Consider the following 26,698-nt stretch of genomic DNA (forward strand, 5'->3'; position numbering starts at 1 on the left):
TCCTCCCCAGGCAATACAGCCAATGAGACACTGTCCCAACTCAGCCACCGAAATATCATTCTGTTTCAAACTCCCAGGTTACTTCAATGGGCTTTTTGTTTACAAGAGCCCTCCTCACTGCCCTCACCCCCTTTCCTCTACAGAATAGTGTTCTTTGCTCTGTTGACTTGTATATGGTTTTGGTGTAGCTTGCTTGTCCTAAATTGAAATTCTCTGCTTTTTCCAAATCAACCCATTTTTCTGGGAAAATAACTGGCGGTTTTATTTTTAAGGTGAATGGACACTTTATGAGCTTACCCTGAGTCTTCTTTCCTCCACAGAATATTTAGTATAATATTACTATTATGTGTGTCATTTCAAGGAGTTGGATTGCATTTTCTGGATTCTATGTTAACCAAATACCTTGGGAAAGATATCACAAGAGTTTACCATCAACCAATTTTAAAGTTTTGGAATATTCTGAGGAAATTCTTGCATGTTCTCAGTACCTTCTGACCCACGACTTCTGGGATTGCCAGCAACTTCAAGATACATCCTTAACCTCCTGAGTGTTTCTGAGGAACCTGTCCCTTCCTATTAACTGTGATGCTTGGCTAAGCAAGACATCTCAAATCTCTTTTCTAAGAATATCTTATTGGGCTAAAACAGTCACAAAAACTATTGGAGAAAAAGAAAACAAGATGAATTTCTTAAAGTATTTCAATGTTCTTATCCTTCTTATCCTTCTTATTAATCTCCATTACACCAAAATATATTTAATTTAATATATATATTTAATATATATAATATTAATATATTTAATTTGTAATAAGGAAACAATGATTTTTATTGTGCCTATGTTGACCCAGCCACTTTGCTCAAGGACAAAAAGATGAAAAAGATGAGAATTCCTGCTCTCAAGGAATTCATTGTCAAGTGGGAGGAATAGACTAATATGACAGGAAGAGTTGTGAGCTATTAGTTCCTGACTTCTTTCATTTGCTCCCTCTCCTCTCCTCTTTTCAAGCAGCAGTTCCGAGGAGGTAACTTTCTGCCCCAGATGTCTGATAGGGAGGAAGACAGGAATTCCCCAAGAATCTGGCCATTATGAATGTAGGTAAAGATGCATTTCCATATTCATATTCCATATTCATTTCAATATTCAATTCCATATTCATTTTTCACTTCCATATTCATTTTTAATCATTCATTTCTTTGTTCTTTCGTAACTTTTTAAATAAGCTATAAATTCAGTGATTCAAAACATAGCATGAAAAGAGTTTCCTACCCTCATCTGCCATTCCTCCATCCCTACCTCTGTCCTGCCATTGGGAAACCATGTAAAAATTTTTAACGAATCTCTTGCCCGTCCAGAATAGGCAAATTCACAGAGACAAAAAGTAGATGACAGATTACCAGGAATTGAGGGAAGAGAGGAATGGGGAGAAATTATTTAATAATGTGAAGCTGAATAAAGGAAACCTCATTTAAAATGGAGCTGGGAGGCCAGAAGCAGAAGCTCTCATACCTTATTCCTTGTCCATTGCAGACCCCAGCACAAAGACATGTACCTTGCATTACCAGCAGGAAGAAATCTACTTTACTACTTCAGAAGGAGAAAGCGAGAATTTCTCCCAATCCAGCGAGAAGCTCAGCCAATAAGAAAATACCACAAGCTTCACTACCCTGAACTCTCACTTCCCTCCAATGGATTTCATTCAAAGCAGCCCAGCCCAACTTCATCCTTTTCTCTATAAAGTAACCTTCTTCTCCTTTGATTTCCCAACTTTTTTATGGCTTGCCATAGCTTGCATGTCCTCAATTGCAACTTTTCTACTATTCCTGAGTAAACTCATTTTGCCAATAGAACAACTGGTTATTTCACTTTAAAGGTCAAAAAATAGGTACAGAGTTTTTATTTGCAGTGATTAAAAAAAAGTTCTAGAAATGCATGACGGTGATGGTTGTACCACCTTACAAATGTACTTAATGCCACTGAACTGTACATCTAAAAATGGTTAACATGGTAAATTCTATGTTACATGTATTTTATCACAAAACACATATGAACTGTGTAAAGAATGATTATAAAATCAACATTCATGCAACCACCATAAAAAGGCCTATGAAAGAACACCCCCTGTTGTCTGGAAGCCCTTCCTGGATTGAGCCCCCGCCATTTTTCCTGACCTTTTGGTAATCATTTCCAGATTTCTATAAAAATAACTATATATATTAGTGAATCAAGCATTAGATATGAAATGTTGCTGGTTTTTGAAATTTATATAAATAGAATTACATTTATATACTTGTGTTTCTTGTTTATTTTGCTCATTATGTTTATGAAATTCATCCATGTTATTGACTCATTCTGTTTTAGTATTGTTTTATGGCCCAACACATGCTCAGCATTTACGATCTTCTAGGTATATCTGAAGAGAGTGTGCATTTGGCATTTGTTGAATGCAGTTTTTTGTATTTGTCTGTTAGGTCTTTTGCTAACCATGTCACTTAAATCCTTTGTATCTTTTTTCCCCTATTTATTCTCTCAGTTACCAAGATGTGCTAAAATCTCCTGATGCTATTATATATGTGTGTGTATATATATATATACACATATACAGGCTTCATATACATGTCCACTCCAGTGGTTATAAATTTAAAAATACAGCTTTTTTACTTCCTGAGGGGTGTGCACTCTCTGTAAGTGGATTTTTACCACTAAAATTTGCCACTGTTTGGCCCTTCAGGTTTCTGTTTTACCTGTTTTGGGCAGATTTTCACTATCTCATGTTTTCATTGGAATAGGAGATTGTGTGTTTCATTCTCTTTGTTAATTTGAGTAAGAACAGAAGGGAAGATTCTTTTCTCTGCTATCACCATACTCATATTGGTAACAAAGTCCTATCTTCCATAAAAGCCCAAATGTGTAAATGAGCTTATACTGGTTGTTCTACAGAAGGAGAAGGGGAATGTTTTTAAGAAGTGACACACCAAGGAGAAGATATTTTCCTTTACCAGAGAACGATCAGGGTCCCCAAGCCAAGTGATCCCCATGGGATTTGTCATCACGGGGTAAGGAGAGACCCTGAAGGGGTCTTCCAAGGAGAGGGTCAGCCAGCAGCCTAGGAAGGGAGGACCTGAGGCACTCAGGTTTCCAGACTTGCCAAAAATTAGAAGCAGAAAGAGAACATTCCTTAGCAGGGACAATGATAGACTGGTAGAAGAAGCATTTTATTCTCTTTCCAAACAGAGAATTAGCCTGTAGGATTCTGTTGCTCCTTGGGAAGGAGAACATGCCACAATTACACTCAAAGAGGGATTTTCTACCAGTCTGTGTGATGGATACTGGAGTCAGACATTAAGTTGATGCATAGGAAACAAAAAGTATCTTATCTGTGACACTTCTGAGTTTCTAAACTAGGACCCATGACCACTATAGAAATGATCATTACAATTAGAGAGGAAGGACAATGTAATATGGACACAGAGAATGGGATGCCTTAACACTGACTGACGGTGAGAACGTCAACCTTGCCCTTGGAAGTTGAGTAAGAGTTTTCCAGGCAAGGAGGGAAGTACCTTTCAGGCAAACAAAACAACATAGGTAAAGGTACAGGGAATTGTGTATTTGCAAGGTTTCAATCATTTGATATGGCTGAGATTGTAAATATTAATGATTACTTCATAACCATTTTTGCATATTTATAAACTCATTATTCAGTTTAATTGGTACTCTGCACTCTGTCACAGAGGCACAGAAAGAGCCGGGAAAACTGACATTATATTCCTGGCACTTCAGACTCATTGTGGTAAAGGATCAAGATTAATTTCTGAACTTGAGGGCCTTTACTTAGTATACTGTATTCCATTGCCTTAAAGGAATTAAAATGAATGTCCATTTAAAAAACATCAGCATGAAGGAGGACCTACTTTGCTGTGTTTCTCTGCTTCTAAAAGTAACTTAAAATGCAATTATTCAGAAGTGTTATCAGTCCTGATAACCATAGGATAAACTAAACTCTGGCAGAATTTCTGGAAAACTTCCCTCCCTTATTAAAGAACAATTAACTTAGCTCTCCAAGATATTATATTACCTAGAATCACAGAGAAGTTGCATTAACCTTTGATATAACAAATTTTTCACTGTAGTATTTACCTGAGTCTGCTTGACAGGTTTATATGAAAACATATTAGAACCTCAAGGCCATCCACATCGTCATGGAAACATTACTATCATTTTCTAGCTAAAATATGAGATTTATCCCATCAGAAAATAAAATAAAATAAAATACTTATCCCATCAGATAAAAATGCTCTTCATCTCCTCTTGACTTTGCCCCCAAAATAGGAAAACATGAGAAGGTGCCAAGATTGTGCCAGACAATTGTCTAGCCAAAAACATTCTGGTTTTGGCCTTCGTGTTTGCACTTGTTTTCCATTCTTCAATATTTCCAAGGGATACACATGGCAGGTTTCTGGATTAGGGGTTCACATTGTTCTCTCCACAGGAATAAGACACTTCTTCCCGCCAAACCTTGTCTATTTGGGTTCTTTATACTGTGTATTCTTTTCATTTTTGCCTTTTCAGCAAACTCAGAAATAAATGCAGTTTTTCTCTACTTGTTTTTGGGGTGTATCTGTTATATAATGGGGTTAGATGGAGGTAGTCCCAGAATCCGGACCATGTCCGAGAAAATGAGGGCTCTGCTAATGAAGCAAACAAGAATCAACACAAAATGGATCGTTTGCATTTACCTCACCTCCGCTCTCAAGAGAAGGATTGTAAATGTGCAGCCAGAAAGAACTGGGACACATCCAACTCCAGTCTGTATGGTGGGGGCTGAGGGACAGGATTATGTTCGGTGTTGAAACATACTGTCGTAGAGAAGTTTGAAAAAATAGAGGAACAGAGTGTAATTATTTGTATTTATTCCATACAAATATGAGCTGAATCAGGTATAATTGAATATTCTAATCACTTAAAAGGTGTATTGTAATTTAAGGCAGGGATGATTCATGCATTTAATAGACACAGAGCACTTACTATGAGTCAGGCAGCATGCCAAGAACTAAATATACGGAGAAGCACAAAATGATCTCTACCTCCAATGAGCTTGCAATTTAGGAACGAGCGGTACTGATCTATGTTTAATTATGCATTATTCACTCAGTTCCCCACTCTGACAGAAGCCCCTCTGAGGGCAGGGAAAATGACCGAGCTGTTTGCCAGTTTATCCCCAGTGCCTGACTCTGTCTGTTTCTGGCACACAAGAGATGCTTAACAACTCTGCTTAATAAATGACTGTGTTTATTCACTATCTGCTTTGTGCCAGGCACCATGTAATAAGCATTATCAACAGCGAAATGTGGTTCATCGCACTTTCCCACAGTCTGCTGAAACATATCAACTCTTCTTACCCAGACCACTTTAGGAAAAAAAAAATACTGCTTTTTAACTTCAAATCACTAAAGCTCTATTCTTGATGTGTTTTCAAACTTAGATGTAAAATGTAGCATTTCTAAGGACTGGATTAGTCTTTCGGCACAGATTGGTATAAGGTAAACCATGACAAAGATGGCTCCTACTTATTGAAACTGATCACTATATGCCAGGACTACTGGGCATTTATAAGATAATTTTAGGGAACATAAAGACTAACCTAAATTTTTTGTTGCATATAAATTCATCTTAAGGTGTTTTAGGGAAAAAAAATGCAACAACACAGCGGCACCTGGGTGACTCAGTCGTTAAGCATCTGCATTCAGCTCAGGTCACAATCCTAGGGTCCTGGGATTGAGCCCCACATCAGACTTCTTGCTCAGCGGGAAGCCTGCTTCTCCCTCTCCCACTGCCCCTGCCTCTTGTGTTCTCTCTCTCGCTGTCTCTCTGTCAAATAAATAAATAAAATTTTTTAAAAATGTGACAACATCAATGATTTCATGGATATTATGAATATAGTTTAGAATGAGGATAAGTTCCCTCTAGCCCCAAATGACCTGATTTAAAGAGCGTTTAAAGGAAAAAAAAGTGTTAAGTATATAATGGTACAGGTGACATCTGCATAAGACGATAACAGGAAGGTGGTGTGCGAGATCTGACTGCTTGGGACCATCCGGGAGATCCACGGGATACCTGGAAACATGTGGAGGAAGACAGACAGGGTCACTGTGTGTATGCATAGGGACTGTAGAGCGAGACCCCTGGGTTCAAATTCAGCTGTCCTATTTATTTCATTCTTTGAGCTTAAACACACTTCTCCAAGTCTCAGTTCCCTCATCTGAAAAATGTAATGATACTATTCTCTTCACAGTTGCAGAACTGAGATTCAAACACAGATCTCTGATATCAAAGCCAGGCCATAGCCTCTTCTAGGCTAGCAGATGGGTTTTATCTCATGTGCCAATTTGAAGGGTTAGAAGAAGCTGCCAGTGGCACCAAGTTGACAAGTATTTGAGGCTAATTGAGGAAAGCGATAAATGGACAGAAGACGTCTGCCTCCATGTGTGTCCCCTGCATGGGGCTTGGTGGCTATCCACCACGCCCCCAGCAACCAGCTCCCAAAAGACCAACCTGATGAGATTCAGCGTGAAGTGCAGTGAGAATGTGATTTAACCCAATCATTTCCTTTTTACCTTTTCTTCATTATATTGCCACCAATAACAAGAGAGTCATGCCATTACCTAGAATAAGACTTCTGCTTTCAGACTAACGTATGTTGTATAAAACTATTTTATGGTTATCAAATGTTATGGGCCTCTTCAGTTACCTTCTACTAAACCCACCTAAACATTTTGGTAAGCAGCAGGTGTCAGATTTTCTGAAAAATAAATGAGAAGAAACAGTTTTTTTTCTCATGCCAGTGTACCTTTATTTTTATTTTCCTAATTTAAATTTAATTAGCCAACATGAAGTACATATTTAGTTTCAGATGTAGTGTTCATTGATTGATCAGTTGCATATAACAGCCAGTGCTCATCACATCACATTCCCTCCTTACTGTCCATCACCCGGTTACCCCACTCTTCCACCCACCTCCCCTCCAGGAACCCTCAGTTTGTTTCTCATAGTTAAGAATCTATCACGGTTTTTCTCCCTCTCTAGTGACTTCCCATTCAGTTTTCTTTCCCTTCCACTGCTATCGTCCGGACTGTTTCTATTACTCCACATATGAGTGAAATCATATGACAATTGTCTTTCTCTGATTAACAATATTTTTTTAAAAAATTTAATTCCAGTGCAGTTAATATATAGTGCTATATCAGTTTCAGGTGTACAACATACTGATTTGACAATTCTATACATTCTTCAATGCTCATCATAAGTGTACTCTTTTTTTTTAATATTTTATTCATTCATTGGACAGACAGAGATCACAAGTAGGCAGAGAAGCAGGCAGAGAGAGGAGGAAGCAGGCTCCCCGCTGAGCAGAGAGCCCGATGCGGGGCTCGATCCCAGGACCCTGGGATCATGACCTGAGCTGAAGGCAGAGGCTTAACCCACTGAGCCATCCAGGTGCCCCCATAAGTGTACTCTTAATCCCCTTCACCTATTTCACCCATAAGAAGAAACAGTGTGTGTCCCTACTCCATCTATCATAGACTAATCTTGGTCAGTTGTTGGTGGGCTCTTCTTCCAACTGTTGAGGTTCTCAAGCAAGGATGGGAACAGAATAAACTGACCTCCCCAGCTGTTTGCTCCAGTATGAGAGGAGGGCAAATATACTATCACCAGCAGATCAATAGCCTTTTGAAGGCACCATGAAGGCACAACACACACGTGTTGACCCCATCAGGAGGCCACAGACTCAGTCTCTCCTTCACAGTGAGACTTCATGTTCTGCGAACAATTCTCGTTCAGTCCTGCCATCATCTTGGTACTCATCTAGCCACCTGCCATGGGAAGAGGGAAGACAATATGAGAGAGAATTTAAAGGCATGTTATGCAGAACTGAAAACAAAATACGGAAAGGGTTTAAAGAGGTCTTCAGGGGAACCACAGAAATTTTTAAAAGCATTGAAGATTTCAAGCTATATCAAATGATCTTTAGGAGTGCAACCTCAGCAAACCTTTGTCATATACTTTAGTTGCAAGGCTGCACTGATTCATCTGAAAATGCTGGATTTTAGGAACATCCTATGATTACACTACAGATGTTCTAATATATCATAAAATCAGTAAAAATTTCTCATTTCTCATTTAGTATTTCCTTAGTGGGAGCTGTTATGTCTCTCCTTTCGTGTGACTGGTAGGTATATACAGTGGCTCAAACCTTAGATTCTAGAACAGCACTCTTCAAGAGAAATACAACATAAGCCATGTATATAAAAACAGCAAAAATTAAAAACATGAAATTACTTCTACTATTTTTCATTTTAATAAATATAAAAGATGTGAATGCTTGTTGCCTCCAACCCCTGCCCAAATTCATATGTTGAAATTTTCTGGGAGGTGCTTCAAATCCTGAAGTCTTTCCTGAATAGGATTAGTGCTTTTATAGACAAGGCTCCACAGAGATCCCTTGCTTTCTCCATCACATGAGAACACAGCAAGTAGACAGTTTGCAGTCTGGCCTTTGTCAGAACCCAACCCTGCTGGTACCCTCATCTTGGGCTTCCACCCTCCAGAACTGTGAGAAATAAATCTCTGTTGTATAGATACCACCCAGCCTATGGTATTTTGTCATAGCAGCCCAAACAGACTAATACAATTACATTCTTACTCATTCTAATGTTTGATAGCTGATATGTACCTTATATCTTATTATATCACCTCTCAGTGTGGAATAAGCGCAGTTGGGAAGTTCAGTAGTCCTATAGCTGGTGGCTCCCCTATTGGACGGGGCAGTTCTAGAATCACATCCACCTCCATCTGAATGCTGATTCCACTAATCACGGTTGGGTAAGACACTTCATCTCCGTGTTCCTCAGCTTCCTCATCTGTGAACTACAAGTATCACATAGCCTCCTAGTGGTCATCTGTGAAGACCACAGGAGTTGCTGTGTGAAGCTTGGGCTCCATCATGGAGCCCATTCTGTGGTAGGAGTGTGCTACATGGTAGTGATGGGCACTCCTTGATTTTCTCCCCGCCAAGCAGAAGAGACATGTGTAAACCTTTGAAATCCACAACAGAATAAATGTCCTATTTGCTTTTCTTATTCCACAATAGTCTTAAATAATTTCTGCTCCAGAGACCTTTTCTTTTCTCACAAGTAGAGGGGGCCTTGAGTCTAACTGGTTAAGGTATGCTGGGAAAACTAGCAAAACCTGTGTCTTCCAAACACCCCAAATCTCAGTAGAATTTCCAACAAATCAGTTTTATAGGGAGCTCAGTAATTTGCACAGGGACTTCTTCCTTAGAGGATAATGCACAAAACCCTGGGAATAAAATGGGAACAATAGATTAATAGACATTAAATTAAAATTCCCAAAACGTCCAAGGGACCAAGAGACATGACTAACTCATCTATAGCTTGTACACATCGTTTAATCTCTATAGGTGACATTTTTTTTTCATTGTCTGTGAAGCACAAGACTAAATGTTGTTAGAGTTTCTTCACCCTTAAGGGAATAATAGTAAGAAAATGTCCCTCTTTTCTTACTCAGGTAATCCATGGCCCTCAAAGAGAATAAACAAGGGAAACCCTGTTAATAATCTTATAGTTCAGTTGATAACAGTGCAATGGAATATCTGTGTACAGTATTTAATATGATGTAGTAGTTTCATGCAGCAAAATACTTAAGTCTTTTCATTCATATCATTTTGTTTCTTACATAACCAAGGTTTGTAACCATTCCAAAATGTTAGGCCTAAAGGAAGAAGTCACCTCCATCTTGACTTCTACTCCTTTACCTTGCCAGAAAAATAAATTTCAGCTCTGACTATCATCTTCTGTTCTGGATGATTCTTGATTTTTAAAATGTGACACTTTTATAAAAATAAAACTATTTTATTTGTTCCTTATGTTATTGCATAGTTACTCTAGTATAGAGAGCAATAAAACTGTATTGTATATATTAAATGTAACTTCATATGATATCAAATATCTGGATGTGATTTAGAACCAAATGTTTATATGCTGCCCAATAGAATAGCCACTAACCATCTGTGGTTATTGAGTCCTGAAATGTAGCTAGTATAGCCCAGGAACTGAATTTTTAATTTAATTTTATTTTAATTAATTTACAAGTACTAGCTTGATGTAGTTAGTGGCTACCATATTGGACCATGAATATCCAGATTTTTAAAAATAAAAGTTAGTGGGGCACCCTAACAGTGCAGTCAGTTAAGTGTCCTACTTTTGGTTGTAACTCAGGTCATGATCTCAGGGTCATGGGATTGAGACCAGGGAGGGGCTCTGTACTCAGCATGGAAGTATGCTAAAGTTTCTCTCTCCACTCTCAATGAACTTACCCCGTGCTCTCACTCTCTCTCTCAAATAAATAAATACATCTTTTAAAAATAAATAAATAATAGTTAATAAATTATTTGGAGACTTCTAATTACTACACATATGATCTAGAAATAAAAGTGAGCTTTTCTCCTTCATTTGCATATGTGGCATTGTGTCTAAAGATTTCTTTACTTCAAAACTGCTTCCATGACAATAACACTTATCATCATGTAGTTTCTAATAATTGCAAAGCGCTTTTGCAGTTACTTCATGTACACTGTGTGAAGTCTTCAAAGGACCCTGCCAAATAGGTGTTTTTACTGCTATTTTACATAAGAATGAACCGAGACTAGTCATTGAAGGAGCTGTAATTCAAAGGAAGTCCCGAGAAGTTTCAATCATTGCTCTTTTCATGGCCCATTAATAAAAATAAATAAATTCTTACAGAAAATATAAATATAAGATCTCTCTCCAGAGCTTGAATGTTACACAATGGCAACAACTACTATGATGCACATGTGTTTTAAATGGATGTGATTGTAGAAAACAGGCAAACAGAAGATCAGAGAAGTGTTACGCATTTTGTTCATACAGAATGCATAACTCATTAAGTTTCTAAAGAATCAACATTTTCTAGAACCAAGTATTGTAAGGTAAAATCCATTCAGTCAACCGTCGTGTTTCTCTATGTGTTTGAAAGAGCATGCAACACTCTAGGAGAAAATGATGCCAAAATACCTGCTTAACGCAGAGCACACCCAGCTTTCTGGCTTCATTAAGTATCACATCCCTCCTGCCTTATCCTAGCATTAAATGGGAGCTCCTTCAAGACAATGGTGCTTCATTTTTTTTAATCTCCATATATACAGGACTTGGCATAGGGCCTGACACCTGGGAGGCATTCAGATTCTGCATGTATAAACAGATCAACAAATGAATAAATACAGTGCCTGAGTTCTTTAGGTTCAAGGACTGTGCAATCACATAGACAAACACCTTGGCACCTGGACTCTCACATAGGTCTCTATCATGGCCCTGAGGACATTGTTGTTCATTTTCACATGGGCATCCACTGAGTCCTTTCAGGCAAAGACTATATTCCTTATCACTGGATTTCTTTACTCCACTTCTTTTTTTTTTTTTTTTTTTTTTAGGATTTTATTTATTTGACAGACAGAGATCACAAGCAGGCAAAGAGGCATGTGGGGTGGGAAGGGCAGGCTTCCTGCAGAGCAGAGAGCCCGATGCGGGACTCGATCCCAGGACTCTGAGATCATGATCGGAGCTGAAGGCAGAGGCTTAACCAATTGAGCTACCCAGGTGCCCCTACTCCATTTCTTGATACGATAGCTAGTCAGTTACTATTTATACAATGACTGAATGAAGAAATCAGTACATTTTATAGATTAATTAATAAAGGAGGAAAATTAGTTTTGTAATTTCTATTCGTAGTGCACTTTATGTTAGGATGTATTTGATATTCAATGCATAATAACCCTAAAAAAGGAGGGACATCTGATTTAAACATTCTCACCATAAAATTCTGAAAACTGAAGTTCTGAGAGTGTTAAGTGATACACCTATAAATGGCCCGGGAGTTACAGAGCTGCCCTTGCAACCTGATTCTCCTAATTTATATTCTATCTACATCACATTAGAATAATGCTTTAGAGCTCACAGCTCATATACATAACTATATACATAACTTTATTGGACTTTGAATGAGTCTGACGAGTTAGGAGGAACAGGTATTATTCCCATTTTACATATGAGGAAATTGAACATCTAGGAAGTTGATGGTAGCACCCACGTTTGCAGAACCAGCAGGAGCACAGCAAGTATTTGAGAAACACATCGCAAACCATGTTTCTTTCCATTTCAACATGTTTATTGCAGAAAAGTATTAAGTAATACAAATAAAGAGAGAAATTTTAATGCTGTAAGGAACAGTTTGCTGAGGAGAGAGGCCTTCAACTCTGGTAGTAAAGGGAGGGGTGATGTGACCAGGTGACTGGGGGCAGGGCTTGCTGATTCTAAGCTAAAATGGACTGGACAGAGGGAAGCATAAGTCTGCATAATGAGGAATTAAGTAACAGCATACCGGTTGCATGGAAACAGCACTTCTTGACTGCCATCTTCCTCTTCAGACTTAACAATAATACTCTCTAGAAACCATCCATTACCTGTTTAAATGCACAAAGGAGATCATTTTCTTTAAGATAAAATACACTACTGTTGTGATTTTATTCACAGACTGTCCAACTGTTCAAAATCTGGGTCCAAAATATGCACTTCCAAATTATATCAGGAAAGAAATGAAAGTTTGAGTGAACGACCTTATTTTTCAAAGTAGTAGAAGCAGAGGAAAAAAGAAAATTCCCTATCAGGGACAAACTCTCTAAATTCTTTTAGAAATATTTAAGGGCCAGAACAAAAAGAAATAAATTCCTATAAATACATTTCAGTGCATTATTTATAGAGGGTTGATAGATTTAAATCATAATGTAAAGTCACAATAATCATCACTCTTAATGATGAAAGTCTAGAAGTTACCACTGATTACTGCATTTGTTAATGCAATTAAAGAGGAAAGAGAAACGGAGGAAGGAAGGAGAATGAAAAGTGCTAAATTCTGGGAAAGAAGAAACAGAGCTGTCATCATCCACATGTAAGGTGACTTTCTAAATTAAGAACCCCAAGAAGCTGCAGAAGATAGTGAGAGATGAGAAAAAATGATTACATAATAAATATATAAAAATCCATTACATTTCTATTGACCAGAAAGAAAGCGTTAAGAAGCATAGTTCAATGAAAGCAATCATGTTGAATTGCGATAAAAATTTAAAAATGTAGGGATAAATTTAAAAACAGATACAATGTAATTTATAGAAAAATTATTGGGGTGTCTGGGTGGCTCAGTAGGGTTAAGCATCCAATTCTTGATTTTGTCTCAGGTCATGGATCTCATGGCTCTCATGGGTAAGGGGATCAAGGCCTGCCCACCTTGGGCTCTGCACTCAGAGAGTGTGCTTGGGATTCTCTCTCTCCCTCTCCACCCCAACACACTCTGGGTCTCTCTCTCTCTCTAAAATAAATAAATATTTAATAAAAACTGGGTGTGGTGCATAAACAATGAATGCTGGAACACTGAAAAGAAATAAAATAAAATAAAGAAAAATTATCTAATTTAAGCATAACAGCAAAGAAGACATAAATAAAGAACTATTCCATATTCCTGAGAGTGAAGAAATTATAGAGATGTCAGTTTCTCTCAAACTAATCTAAAGCTTGAATATAATTAAATCAAATTCACCCTAAGGTTTTACAAGAAAATTGACCAAAAAAATGATAAAATGTATACGGATATGTGAAGCCCAAGAATATCCAGACACTCCTGAATTTGATAGAGTAAGGTAGGTGAATCATCCTTCTAATTACAAACATTTGTTATAAGTCTATACTAATTAAGACAATAAAGAATCGGTGCTGGCATAGATAAATTGATTGATAGAACCAGAGAAAGGACTCAGAATTGACCTGCACATCTACAAACTCGTTACAAGCAGCCTGTGCTTTGCTCCCAGTGCAGAAGTATATGAAGAACTGCTTGCTGGGAGTACCATTTTCATCAATGAAGAAAATTATGACTGTTCATTTGTTAAATATTTTTGCCAAAATATCAAAAACTCCCTTACTGTCAGTTATAAACGTATAGGAAAGTGAAAAATATCACACCAATATTTAGTACACTGTAATTGGAAAACATTAGAAACAGAATTAAAAAGTAAAAAACTTTTTAAACAGTAGCTAAAAAAACTTATCAAGAGTAGACTGGATGATGCTCATATTTTTCTTTCATCACATAACTTGTAATAAAGAGCAAGCATCTTTTTGATCCCGAATAACCAAAGGAAAGTTGAAGAAGAAAACTAAAGCAGGTAGTATCACAATGTCAGTCTTCAAACTTTATTACAAAGCTGTGGTCATCGAGACAGTACTTGATGGTACTGGCACAAAAACAGAAACATAAATCAATGGAACAGAACAGAAACCCCAGAAATGGACCCTCAACTCTATGGCTAACTAATATTAAATGAAGCAGGAAAGAATGTCCAATGGGAAAAAAGGTAGTTTCTTCAACAAATGGTGTTGGGAAAATTGGACAACCACATGCAGAAAAATAGAACTGGGCCATATAAAAAATAGAATCAAAATGGATGAAAGACCTGATTGTGAGACAGGAATCCATCAAAAACCTAGAGGAGAACATAGGTAGCAATCTCTGTCACCTTGCTGCACTAACTTCTTGCTAGTCATGTCCCCAGAGGCAAGAGAAACAAAAGCAAAAATGAACTATTGAGACTTCATCAAGATAAAAAGCTTTTGCACAGCAAAGGAAACACTGGACAAAATCAAAAGACAACCAACAGAATGGGAGAAGAGATTTGCAAATATCTTATCAGATAAAGGGCTAGTATCCAAAATCCATAAAGAACTTTTCAAACTCAACACCTAAAGAACAAATAATCCAATTAAGAAATGGGAAGAAGGCATGAACAGACTTTTCTCCAGAGAAGACATACAAATGGCTCACAGACACATGAAAAAGTGCTCAACATAACTCAGCATCAGGGAAATACAAATCAAAACTGCAATGAGATACCATCACTCTATACCAGTCAGAATGGTTAAAATTAACAATTCAGGAAAGGACAGAATTGATGAGGATGTGGAGAAAGGGGAACCCTCTTACACTGTTGGTGGGAATGCAAACTCTGGGAAAAAGTATGGAGATTCCTCAAAAAGTTGAAAACAGAGCTACCCTATAACCTAGCAATCACACTACTGGGTATTTACCCTAAAGATACAAATGTAGTGGTCCAAAGGGGCATGTGCACCTGAATGTTTATAACAGCAATGTCCACAATAGCCAACCAATGGAAAGAGCCCAGATGTCCATCAACAGATGAATGGATAAAGATGTAGTATGGATATATATAAACACACATGTGTATATATATATATATATATATATATATATATATATATATACACACACACACACACAGTGGAATGGAACATACAATGGAACATTAGAAAGACACCAAAAAAAAAAGAAATCTTGCCATTTGCAATGATGTGGATGGAAACTAGAGGGTATTATGCTAAGCAAAATAAGTCAATATGAGAAAGATAATTACCATACTATCTCACTCATATGAGGAATTTAAGAAACAAAACAGAAGATCATGGGGAAGGGAGGGAAAAATAAAACAAGATGAAATCAGAGAGGGAAGCAAACCATAAGAGACTCTTAATCATAAGAAACAAACTGAGGGTTGCTAGAGGGGAGGATGGTGGGTTAATTGGGTGATGGGCATTAAGGAGGGCACGTGATATAATGAGCACTGGGTGTTATATAAGACTGATGAATCACTGACTTCTACCTCTGAAACTAATACTACACTATATGTTAATTAATTGAATTTAAATTAAAAAAATTAAATGAACAGTAAAAAAAACAAAAAACAAAAAAACGCCTCTTTTCTGGCCTTTGCAGTTGTCTTCTTTCTAAGTTTCCATCAGCTTCCTCCATTGTATCCTCTGTGCTTCCAGTATCATAAAACATCTCCTAGAGTTGCTTTAATGGGAAGTTTTTAGCAGCATCGCTTCCTCCAGGACAAGTTCATCTTTTTTGCCATCCCCATTCAAGGTCATAAGGTCCTTTCTCTAGGTTTGATGGGTTGTTTATTTAAAGTCTCTCCAACGGTGACATTAGCAACATTCCCACAGTCAGATATTTCTTGTATAATTAACTCCATTTATATTTGATTTCAACTTCCATCCCGGTATTATCACTTTTGTTTCTTTGATGTGCTTGTACCTTTGAATTGTCCATTTTTGTAGAATGTCATATGCTTTATTACTGAGAGACAAGTAGTCAATATAGCTACAGGCTTTGCTGTCTGTTCATGAACTGTGTAGCAGACTGTGAAAGACGTAAAGTGATTGGTCACAGATCAGGATGCACATCTGTTATATACACAGTGATTTGTGGACTGAGGACGCAGCAGTGAAGTCTCTACTTTATGCAGTTACAGTGAGCATGCCATGATAACTGAAATTTGAACCACGTTGTTGAGGGACTTGTGTTATTTAAATCATTGCCACTAAAATCTTGCGTACAGAAACCTTGCAAAGTAAGAACTTCCCTATATCTGACAAAAGTGACTTTGTGGAGCACAGTAGGAAAAGATGGAGTAAATGATAAATCATGATGTTACAACTGGTCATCCACATGGGAAAAAGTAAAATGGATTATATCCTTATGTCATACACTGAAATCAACTACAGGTGGAACAAATATCTAAATCTTTAGGACAAGAATTTATATATATATTTTTTTCTTTCTTTCCTTCCTCCTGCCCTCCCTTTCTTCCTTCCTTCACTCTCTTTCCTCTCTTCCCTCCGTCCTCTCTTCCTTCCTTCCCAATACCTCAGGGGTAGAGAAAGCTTTCTTAAGATGGAAAATCTGATCACTAGAAAAAATACCATATTGTTAAATTGAAAGACGTTAAAATTGGGAATTTCAGCTTATCAAAAGATATCCCACTGCACAGATATTATGGTAGTAACTGCTAGTTGATGTCCCCCACAATCACTGCAATGTTAGAGGCACATTTCCCAGATGGCTTTGCAGTTGGAGATAACTGTATGACTAACCTCTCAGTAATCGGATATGACCAGAAGTAGTATGAGCAGTTTCTATCTCACTTGCTTGAAAGACACTGTTGCCACGGATTTTCTCTTTTCTATGTGGTGTGACCAGCTCTGCCCTCTCAGAGGAGGAAGAGGTCTGGGTGATGGTATAATAGCAAGATGCAAGGACCTGGTCCCTGATGACAAGCCAGAGCATACCCATCATAACGACTCACTTTAGAACTGGTACCTGGGTGGGAAACCAGCTTCTATCTTTTTAAAACTCTTTCTGAGCATTTCTTATTAGACATCTTTAGCCTTTACCATAAATATTATAAAATATTATAGAGAAGAACATGTATTTCCACAGAAAAGGAAATTCAATAGACAAAATAAAAAAAAAAGAAAAGAAAGGAAAGCTCACGCTTCTTATGAATCAAGGAAATTGAGACCCCAATGAAATACTCTATTATACCCTAAAATTAAGTGTACCAGGTGTTTGTGAGACTGTGAAACAACAGAAATTCTTATACACGGTAAGAGTAGAACAGTAAAATCATTTTTGACAAAGCAATTTATTTTATAAAGCTGAATAGAATCCGTAATTTTTGGTCCAGCAATTAACTGCTACAGATTCAGCCTGGAGCCAGGTTTCTCAGCTTCAGCACCACCGAAACGTTGGGCCTGACAGTTCTTGGTTTTGGGGACTCTCCTTACATAATAGGACGATTAGCAACAGCCCAGACCTCTACGCACGAGATACCAGTAGCATCTCCTTCCCAGCATGCCAACCAAAACAAATCTCCAGACATTGCCAAGTGTCCCTGGGGGAGGCACAGTCACCCCCACCTGGGAATGATCACCCTGGAAGAACTCCACCTTCCATGCACCAGGGAACATGTACAAGAATGTTCATTTCCGTCTGGGACAGCCGACTGGAAATGACACAATCAGTCATTAACAAGAGATGAATAAATTCATCATGTACAGTCATGCAATAGAATATTATGGTCATGAAAACATTATCTGGAGCACCACACAAGAAAGTGGTTGAATCTTGGAAATACAATTTTGAGTGAAAAAGAAAATCAAGCCATATGAGATTCCATACAGCATGTCATGATTTTTACAAAGCACAAAAACTATCAGAAGCATTTTCAAGGATGGCAACATAATTAATAGAGCCTCTTTTTTTTTTTTTTAAGCAATGATAAGAATACCAAGAAATGATAAGGAAAAAACTCGGGATGTCTACCATGGGGAGAGGATGGGTGCAGTGAACACAGGCAAGGGGGCCCTGGTATCAATAATGTTCTGGGATTAACTTGTATGGTTGGTTATTGAATTTATATCATCCATATTTTGAAAAGAAAAGAAAGGAAAACATACCCTAGATACCCTAACTATCATGGTATTTTTTATTTTAATGAAAAGACTGTGCAGCATATAGGAAGGAGAGTTTAAATAATTTAAAAAGAACGTTAAAGTATTACAGGCATACCTCATTTTATTGTGCTTTGCTTTATTGCACTTTGGGGATACTGCAGTTTTTACAAATTAAAGATTTGTGGCAGCCCTGCATGGAAGAGGTCTCTCTGCACCATTTTCCATTTCATGTCTCTGAGTCACTTTTTGGTAATTCTTGCATTATTTCAAACTTTTTCATTATTATCGGTTATGGTGATCTGTGATCAGCAACTATTACTCAGTGTAAGTTCAAATGATGGTTAGCATCTTTTAGCAATAAGGTATTCTTTAATTAAGGTACATACATTGTTTCCTTAGACAAAATGCTATTGCACACTTAATAGACTACAGTACAGTGTAAACAGAACTTTAATATTCACTGCAAAACCAAAGAATTCATTCGACTCACTATATTGTAATATTTGCTTTCTTGCAGTGGTCCAGAACGGAACCTGCAATATTTTGGAGGTATGCCTGTCCTTTCAATTTCCCCAAATTGAATTTCAAGTAGCCTCATCCCATCAGCCAAAGAAAACCTTCAAGATTTCCAGATATCACACCAAAACCTAGCTCTCACCCTAAGTCTACCACATTTTCATCTTTTCTCAGAGAATTTCATGTTCTTCTGGACTGTGCTAAGTACACTTGCCATATGTCCAGTAGCACTACAAGGGTCGCTTTCAGACTGTGAATCATATTTTATTACACTTGCTTATTTCATATGTGTTTGCTCCCAGTAGGCCCTGCCTATGAGGGCAGGATCACCAGCATCTTCTTCACATTTGAATGCCCAGTCTCTGGTGAAATACCTGGCACATAACAGCCCCTCAGCAAAGAACTCTGACAGAAAGTAGTGTTTGCTGTTGACTGCTTTGAGGACCACATGAATCAGAATCCCTTAAAATGCTTATATATACATGTTTTATATATGTATAATATAATAAATATATTAAAGTAAAATATGAAATATGTAACAAAATATTTTATATAGTATATATTTATATTATAAAAATACATATTTTTAAAAGTTTATTTCTGGTAGCTCAATACCTACTAGATCAAAATCCCTGGGGTGGGCCCAGGAGTCTATTTTGTTTGTTTAAAGACACTCAGTTAATTCCTAAACACTCTGAAATTTTACAAACTTTGCTAAAAAGGTAGGGCTTTCCTGAAGCTTTCTATTATTATATTTGAGAGAAATATCTACAGATACAACTACATTCAAGTTAAATGAATAATGTGGTAAGTAAGCTTCTCTTTTTACAAATGAGATGGGAAAATAAGCCTTGAGGATGTAGCCGAAGTCATTCCCATACCTGCACAGGTTTTGTTCATCAATGCTTCACTGGAAAAAACTGATATTTAGAAGTGTGTTACATCTTCAGCCCAAAGCATTTTCCATGTGAGTCATTTAGCTCCTTCAGCATATTTAAAATCACAATGTTTATTTCCTTTTTCCTTCTGTCATTTTTATTCTTTGTATCTACCAGCCTTGGTAACGACAGAGCAGTCTTCATATATGTGGTTTGCCCCTTCATGTAATTCCCGGACTCAGCCTCTTTTCTTCAGAAACCGTCCCCTGTGATTGATGTGCTGTGACTCCTGTTTCTACAGTCCTTCCACATTGGCCCTTTCAGTAATTCGGGGCTTTCTTCACTCATCTCCAAGAGGAGTCTCAAAATAATTTTCTGAAACGACAGCCTGATGAAGCCAGGGATTTCTGCTAACTGCTCTGTTCTGACCCACGCCCCACTCTCCAGTCTGGCATCTCCCCGGCTGTTCTGCAAATCCCCACATTGTTTGCAGCGGAGACTTAGCATAAAGTCAGGACGATGCCAGTTTCCATCCATCATGAAAATAGTGCAAAAGTTATACCCCCTGCAGCAACACCATATAGAGAAGGCAGCATACTGTGTCTTTCTATTCAATTTCTCATTTCTGTCTCTTCCTAATAATTTCCCCTATAGGATCCTCAACTCATTTTACACGTGTCCGTTCTTTCTATACACTGCTACCTTCCCTTTTCTTCTTCCTTTCTCTTTGGTTCACATCCAGAATAAATGCTTCTTTCTTCCAAAGGCCATTTTAAGCTGTCCTCACTTTTTTTCAAGGATTTTACCCAAAATTGTTTCACTGACTTAATAAATTGTCATTAATTAAACCTCCATACTATTCAATGCTATACTAGGAAAGAGAGTAAAGATGAATAAAATATAATGCCAGACTTCAAAAACTCAATATTAAGCATAAAGATAAAAGGAAGCATAGAAATAAATGTAATAAACAGTTTCAGCACTATGATATAAGTGGTGATGTGGAGCTACATTCTAGCAGTAAAGAATACAGGTTCTAGAGACAAACACATAAGCTTGAATTGAACGGCTCTACAGGAGAGAGCAAAGAAGGTATTAATGAGGTAGAATTGACTGGGCTTGATTAATAGACATGGAGGAGGTGGAAGGCAGGGAGGAAAAGGAGGACTCAAAAACTATACTCAAGTAGCTGCTTTCCTGAAGAGTGTATGGTATGGGACAGAGGAGAAACACATCTGCAGGAAACATGACAGATGCAATTTTGAACACTGTCTAGTAGTTCTGGAAATTTTGCATGTGGGCACACACACACACACACTAAAGTTTTTGTTTTCGTGGAAAATTTCATTTATAATAACATAGCAGTGAACTTTGAAAGTCATATAATAAACCTAACCTGACAAAACATCATCTAACTATATAATTTCTTTTTTTTTAAAGATTTTATTTATTTATTTGACAGACAGAGATCACAAGTAGGCAGAGAGGCAGGCAGAGAGAGACGGGGGAAGCAGGGTCCCCTTTGAGCAGGGAGCCCAATGCGGGGCTTGATCCCAGGATTCTGGGATCATGACCTGAACTGAAGGCAGAGGCTTTAACCCACTGAGCCACCCAGGCACCCCTAACTATATAATTTCTTAAAAGAAATTTATTTTCAGTGGCTTAGTCAGTTAAGTGTCTGACTGTTAATTTCAGTTCAGGCCATGATTTCAGGGTCGTGAGATGGAGCCCTGTGCTGGGCTCTGCATTCAGAGGGGAGTCTGCTTGAGATTCTCTCTCCCCCTTTCCCCCTGCCCTTCCTCCTGTTGTCTCTGTCTAAAATAGATAAATAAATAAACAAACAAATATAAAACCTTTAAAAAAAGAAAATTATTTTCTCATCTCAACTTTACATGACCTATATATTTATCTTTTTCTTTCACTTGCCTTTTATGCTACTTTTAATAAATTTTCAAAACAGATTTCTTACCAAGAAAGCACATCTTACCTGGACCTGTCCCATCATGACTAATCAGAACTTTCTTCAGTTTTCCCAGAGACACTGCCTCAATGGAAAAAATATCAACCTATGTGATAACAAAAATAAACTGAATGATCATTAGGATATTTCTTTTCTCTAGGAAAAAAATAACATTATAGTACTATATTAGTTCATCACTATATTGCTATATATCACTATATTATTAGTGGTATACTATAAAAATTTTCCACTTACTATTTTATATGCAGTCCTATGCTATGCCTTGTGAGACAAATACAAGCAGGCTATATAAGTTTTACCTTCCTTAATCATACAGTCTAAATAAATCTGAAAAAGATTTTAAAAGTATAATCATACCATTTAAGTCTGCCATTAATAGTGATAATAATACTTGATATTGTCCTCACTATACACAAAATTTTCTAAGTGTTTTTCATATATTTAATCCTCACAACCCATGAAGTGAGTACTGCTCATTGTCTTATTTTACAGTTGGAGAGACAAAGACATACAGAGTTCAATTACTCACCCAAGATCAATGTCTAGTGAGAGACCAAGTCTGGAATCATCCCCCAGCAGTCAGCCTCCAAAATATACCATGTACACCATTGGTGTCTGCCTCTCAGTATGTTTTGTTTCTATATCAACAATGCATTGCAGTAGCTACATGTGCATGCATATACAAATAAAGTCTTAAACTATTAACTGGATATGTAGTCTACAAATTAAAATACATAACACACTCAATGCAAACATCCATGCAAATAATACAACATGAACAGCACCCCAAGACCCCCCCATGGCCCATTACCATCATAATCTCCCCCAGTGGTAACCAATATCCTGACTTTTAATTAGATTTCTCTAAATAGAATCATACAGTATGTTTTTTCTGCCAGGCTTGTTTTATTCAACCTTTGTGGAATTTAGCCATGTTGCTTATGTAACAACATTTTGTTTATTTTCATTAGTGAATATTATTCCATATTATTTATCTATTCTACTTTTATGAACAGCAATTATTTCTGGATTAGGGGTATTACAAATAAAATTGCTTGGAAAATTCTTGACATGCCTTTTTGTGTATATTCATGTACATTTCTGATGGGGAACTACTGGGTTACAGAGCTTTAGTAGATAGTCTACTTTTCTAAAATGCTTATACCACCGCAAACCATGTGTGCTGTGTGTTAGAGGTGAAGGTGCTCCACAGCTACTCAGTATTTGAGGTTGTCATTCTTTTCAAGTTTAAGTCATCTGATTATGCACAGTGACCCTTGATTATGGCTTTCATGTTATTTTCCTGATTACTAACTCAGTTGGGTAGACTTTTCATGCTTATTGGCTATTTGGATACTCTCTTTTTAGAAAGGACATAGTCAACTGTCATGCCATGTTTTAAATTGGGCTAACTATTTTCTTGTTGGTCTGTTGGTGTTCTGTATATAGTTTGGAAACAAGTCCTTTGCCAGGATATATTTTAAAATGTCTTCTCCCACTTTGTGATTTGCCTTTTTACTCTCTTCAAGTTACCTTAAGAAAGGGAAGTCTTTATTAAAAGGGTGTAAATTTATCTTTTTTTCCTTTATTCTTAGTGCTTTCTTTGTTTTGTCTTTAAAATCTTAGTCTCTATGTGTACACACATGTATAAAAACTATCCATAATGCTGCTATAACCAAAATGTGGAAGCAATCCAATAGCACACATACTAATGAATGGATAAATGAAATCTTATCTATACACATAATGGAATAGTATTCACCCTTTAAGAAAAAGGAAATTCTGACACATGCTACAACACAGATGAACTTTGAAGACATTGTGCTGAGTGAAATACAAGTACTCTTTGATTCCACTTAGGTGAGTTTCATAAATGAGCCAAAGTCACAGAGACAGGAAGTAGAATGGTGGTTGCCTGGGTCTGGGTTGAGAATGGGATGTATTGTCTAATGGGTATAGCTTCAACTCAGGAAGATGAAGTTCTGGAGCCTGATGGTAGTGATGGTTGCACAACAATGGGAATGAATGTGCTCAATATCACTGAACTGTACACTTAAAAATTGTTAATGTGGTAATGTTCATATTATGTGTATTTTACCACCATTAAAAGTGTTTTTTTTTTTTAATCCTAACCCACCCCCAAGATCACAAAGGTTTTTCTCTTACAGTCCCTTCTAAGTACTTGTTTGTTTTACCTTTCCCATTGAGACCTCAATTTGTATGAAATTGATTTGGGGATTTACTGTAAAATGGGGCTCATAATTTCTTGATTATCATAATTGATGTCCAAGTTGCTGCCTTTCTCTGATGCTGCACATCAAGACATGGATCTTGTTCTGGCTCTATTCTGTTTCTTTTGTTCTATTTGTCTTGCCTTGTACCAATTAATGCTGTCTTAATTACTTTAACTTTACAATAAATCTCAGTATCTGGTAGTGTGAGCCCTCTAGCTCTGTTTTTCTCTTAATAATCTTCCTGGTTATTTGGGGTGCATTTGACCTGTTTCCTTTCCACATAAATCTTAGAATTAGGTTGCTAATTTCCATTTAAAAATACAGGATTTTGAATGCTATTGCACTGAAACTGCAGATTAGGAGAAAAGTTGAGAAATTATATTGACTCTTCCAATCCAGGAACATAATGTATCTCTATTGATTTATGACTTTTAAAAAATTTCTCGATAATATTTTGCTGTTTTCCATTAGAGGTCTTGGGTTGGCCGTCTGGTGCCTGCTGCCCCCTGGGCCTGCAGATGGAGGAAACCTCAGGGCAGATTGTATGTGCATCGCTCCAGGACTGTGCTTGTTCCTGCTCAACTGCTTTAGTCACCACTGTCATTGGTGCCCCTGTCAAAAGAGGTCCTGGAGGTCCTTGCTGTCAACAGAGGCGACCTCAAGAATGCATATGTACCTTCGCTCCTCCTCTTTCCTTCTTTCCTCTACATTCATGCCTTCACTGTGCTTCTTAGGATCACCCCCGTCCCCATCAACCACTCACAGGACCTGTCCCAGGCTCTGCTTTGGGAGAACTCACATAAAGGTCCCACTTGGCAAGTGGAAGTTTGTGAAGGCCTCTTTACTGCTGGGTGCAGACTGAATCCCAGTCCTCTGAGAACTTCCAAATCTCTGCGTGGCATCTGGGGCTCCCCATGGCTACTCTCTGATTGGCTTCCTGCTTTGAAGCTTCTGCTTACAAATGGTAGAAAGCAATGCCGAATACCAGCTTCTCCTCCACACTTCCTTTCTCTCCCAGGTGTTGGACCCTCACACCCTGACTGGCAGCCTAACTGACCCTTGGCAGCCATCCAATGCCTTTAAAACCAATTTTAAAAGGTATTTATCTAATGTTTCTAGCGGTCAGCAAGTTAGTCACTTTGTTATGAGCTAGACTGCCCTAGCAGGAAGTATAATCTTCGTTGTTTTGTTTTTGTTTTTTGTTTTTTTTTTTAATAGAAAAAACTAGGAGTTACTCATGGTTGTACTGTCTCTGGTTAAGCCCACCTCCTCTCAGCCCCAGTCGCACACCAAGAAATCCCCACACCTACCCGTACTTCTTAATTGGTATTAAATGAGCAGCTCTGGAATTTTCTTTGTGTCTTTTTAGTTATAGAAATTAGAGAACAGATGGTAGGTAAGAATCAATAAAGATCTTTCTATTACCTGTCCACGCCGAAACTTGACTGTGTTATTTTGGGATTGATGAAGCCTTCGGTTCCCTGAATCTCCTCTGGTGCCAATGAGGTTGATAACCACGTTAGCCTCTGTCTCTGCGCCTGGCTTCCTGCCCGTGTACATGTAGATCTCATAAACCACTACTGAAATGTCAGAAATACAATATTGTCTTTCTCATTTTCATTTCTCTCTGAATGTATTAGATATCCTGAAAAACAATCAGAATGTTGCCTAATGGAGCTGACATGAGTTTCTCTGTGGTGGTTGGTCCCAGCTCTTTTCATCATGCAGACCCCACTCAAACAGACTCTTAGCTGTCCCATGTTCACCTTTCGTAAGAGTCAGCTATTTCCCAAACAAAGGTTTCAAAATAATTATTGTTAGCAATTATGCACTTTCATAAACCACTATACTTTCACAGTTATTTTGAAAAATTAAACTTAAAAAAATACCCTCCCTCTCTTAATTAAATGAAAGTGGCAACTTTCCCCCCAAAGTTTGGCTGGTCTAATCACAGCTGGTCATTCATGCTGCTACTTCACAGAGATCACCACTCCAATAATGGAGATTTGTAATAGCATTCTTGAGAGAGAGAAAAAATACAAAGATACTAGAGAGATACAAATTTAATTTTTTTGAAAAGAGACCAGGGAGGTACCAGCAAATTATAATCCACCATATTTGACCCTAGAATTAAGGCAATTTCTGAGACACTGGTAGAGGTTGCTAATTAGAAAAGAGATTGCTCTTGCTGATACAACTAATATGAATAATATCTTGGACACAATGAGTACTTTTTATTCCAAGTCCTAGAACACTTTATAACTCGTACTCTGTGCAATTGAACAGTTGCATTTATAGAAATTCACATTAACATTTTCCAAAGAACTCAGACATGAAAATCCAACAAGTAAGAAAACAAGGTAAGTGAGAAACATTGCCTGTTTCCATCGTGCCTGACCTTTAAAAAGACAAATGTGGTATACTGGGAAATGGTGTAAGCAGAGAAGATAAATCAGTTTCTTTGAGCAGTCTTACATATTTTAAAATACCCTAGAGTGAAACCCAGCTGAGTTTAAGCAGAAAATTAGAACACTTCTCATGAATTTAGGACAACAAAGGAAATCTTTTAAACTTCCTATAAAGAAGATCTGGTCTTACAACCTGGGTAACTGCCTGAACTGAATTAAGCC

General features: G+C 37.5%; 1 protein-coding gene across 1 annotated transcript in view; it reads right to left on the bottom strand.

The window, feature by feature from the left end:
- Positions 1–6,839: 6,839 nt before the first annotated feature.
- RP1 (RP1 axonemal microtubule associated) overlaps positions 6,840–26,698 on the bottom strand; it is a 363,653-nt gene continuing 343,794 nt past the window's right edge. Inside the window, exons 24-27 of the mRNA XM_059166436.1 lie at positions 25,494–25,648; positions 21,841–21,919; positions 12,476–12,557; positions 6,840–7,872 (exon numbers count right to left, since the gene is read on the bottom strand). Coding sequence (XP_059022419.1) covers positions 7,800–7,872; positions 12,476–12,557; positions 21,841–21,919; positions 25,494–25,648 — 389 coding nt within the window. The 3' untranslated portion in view covers positions 6,840–7,799. The remainder of the gene's footprint in view (positions 7,873–12,475; positions 12,558–21,840; positions 21,920–25,493; positions 25,649–26,698) is intronic.

The sequence above is a fragment of the Mustela lutreola genome, chromosome 3 (genome assembly GCF_030435805.1).
Source record: "Mustela lutreola isolate mMusLut2 chromosome 3, mMusLut2.pri, whole genome shotgun sequence".
Taxonomy (NCBI): Eukaryota; Metazoa; Chordata; class Mammalia; order Carnivora; family Mustelidae; genus Mustela; species Mustela lutreola.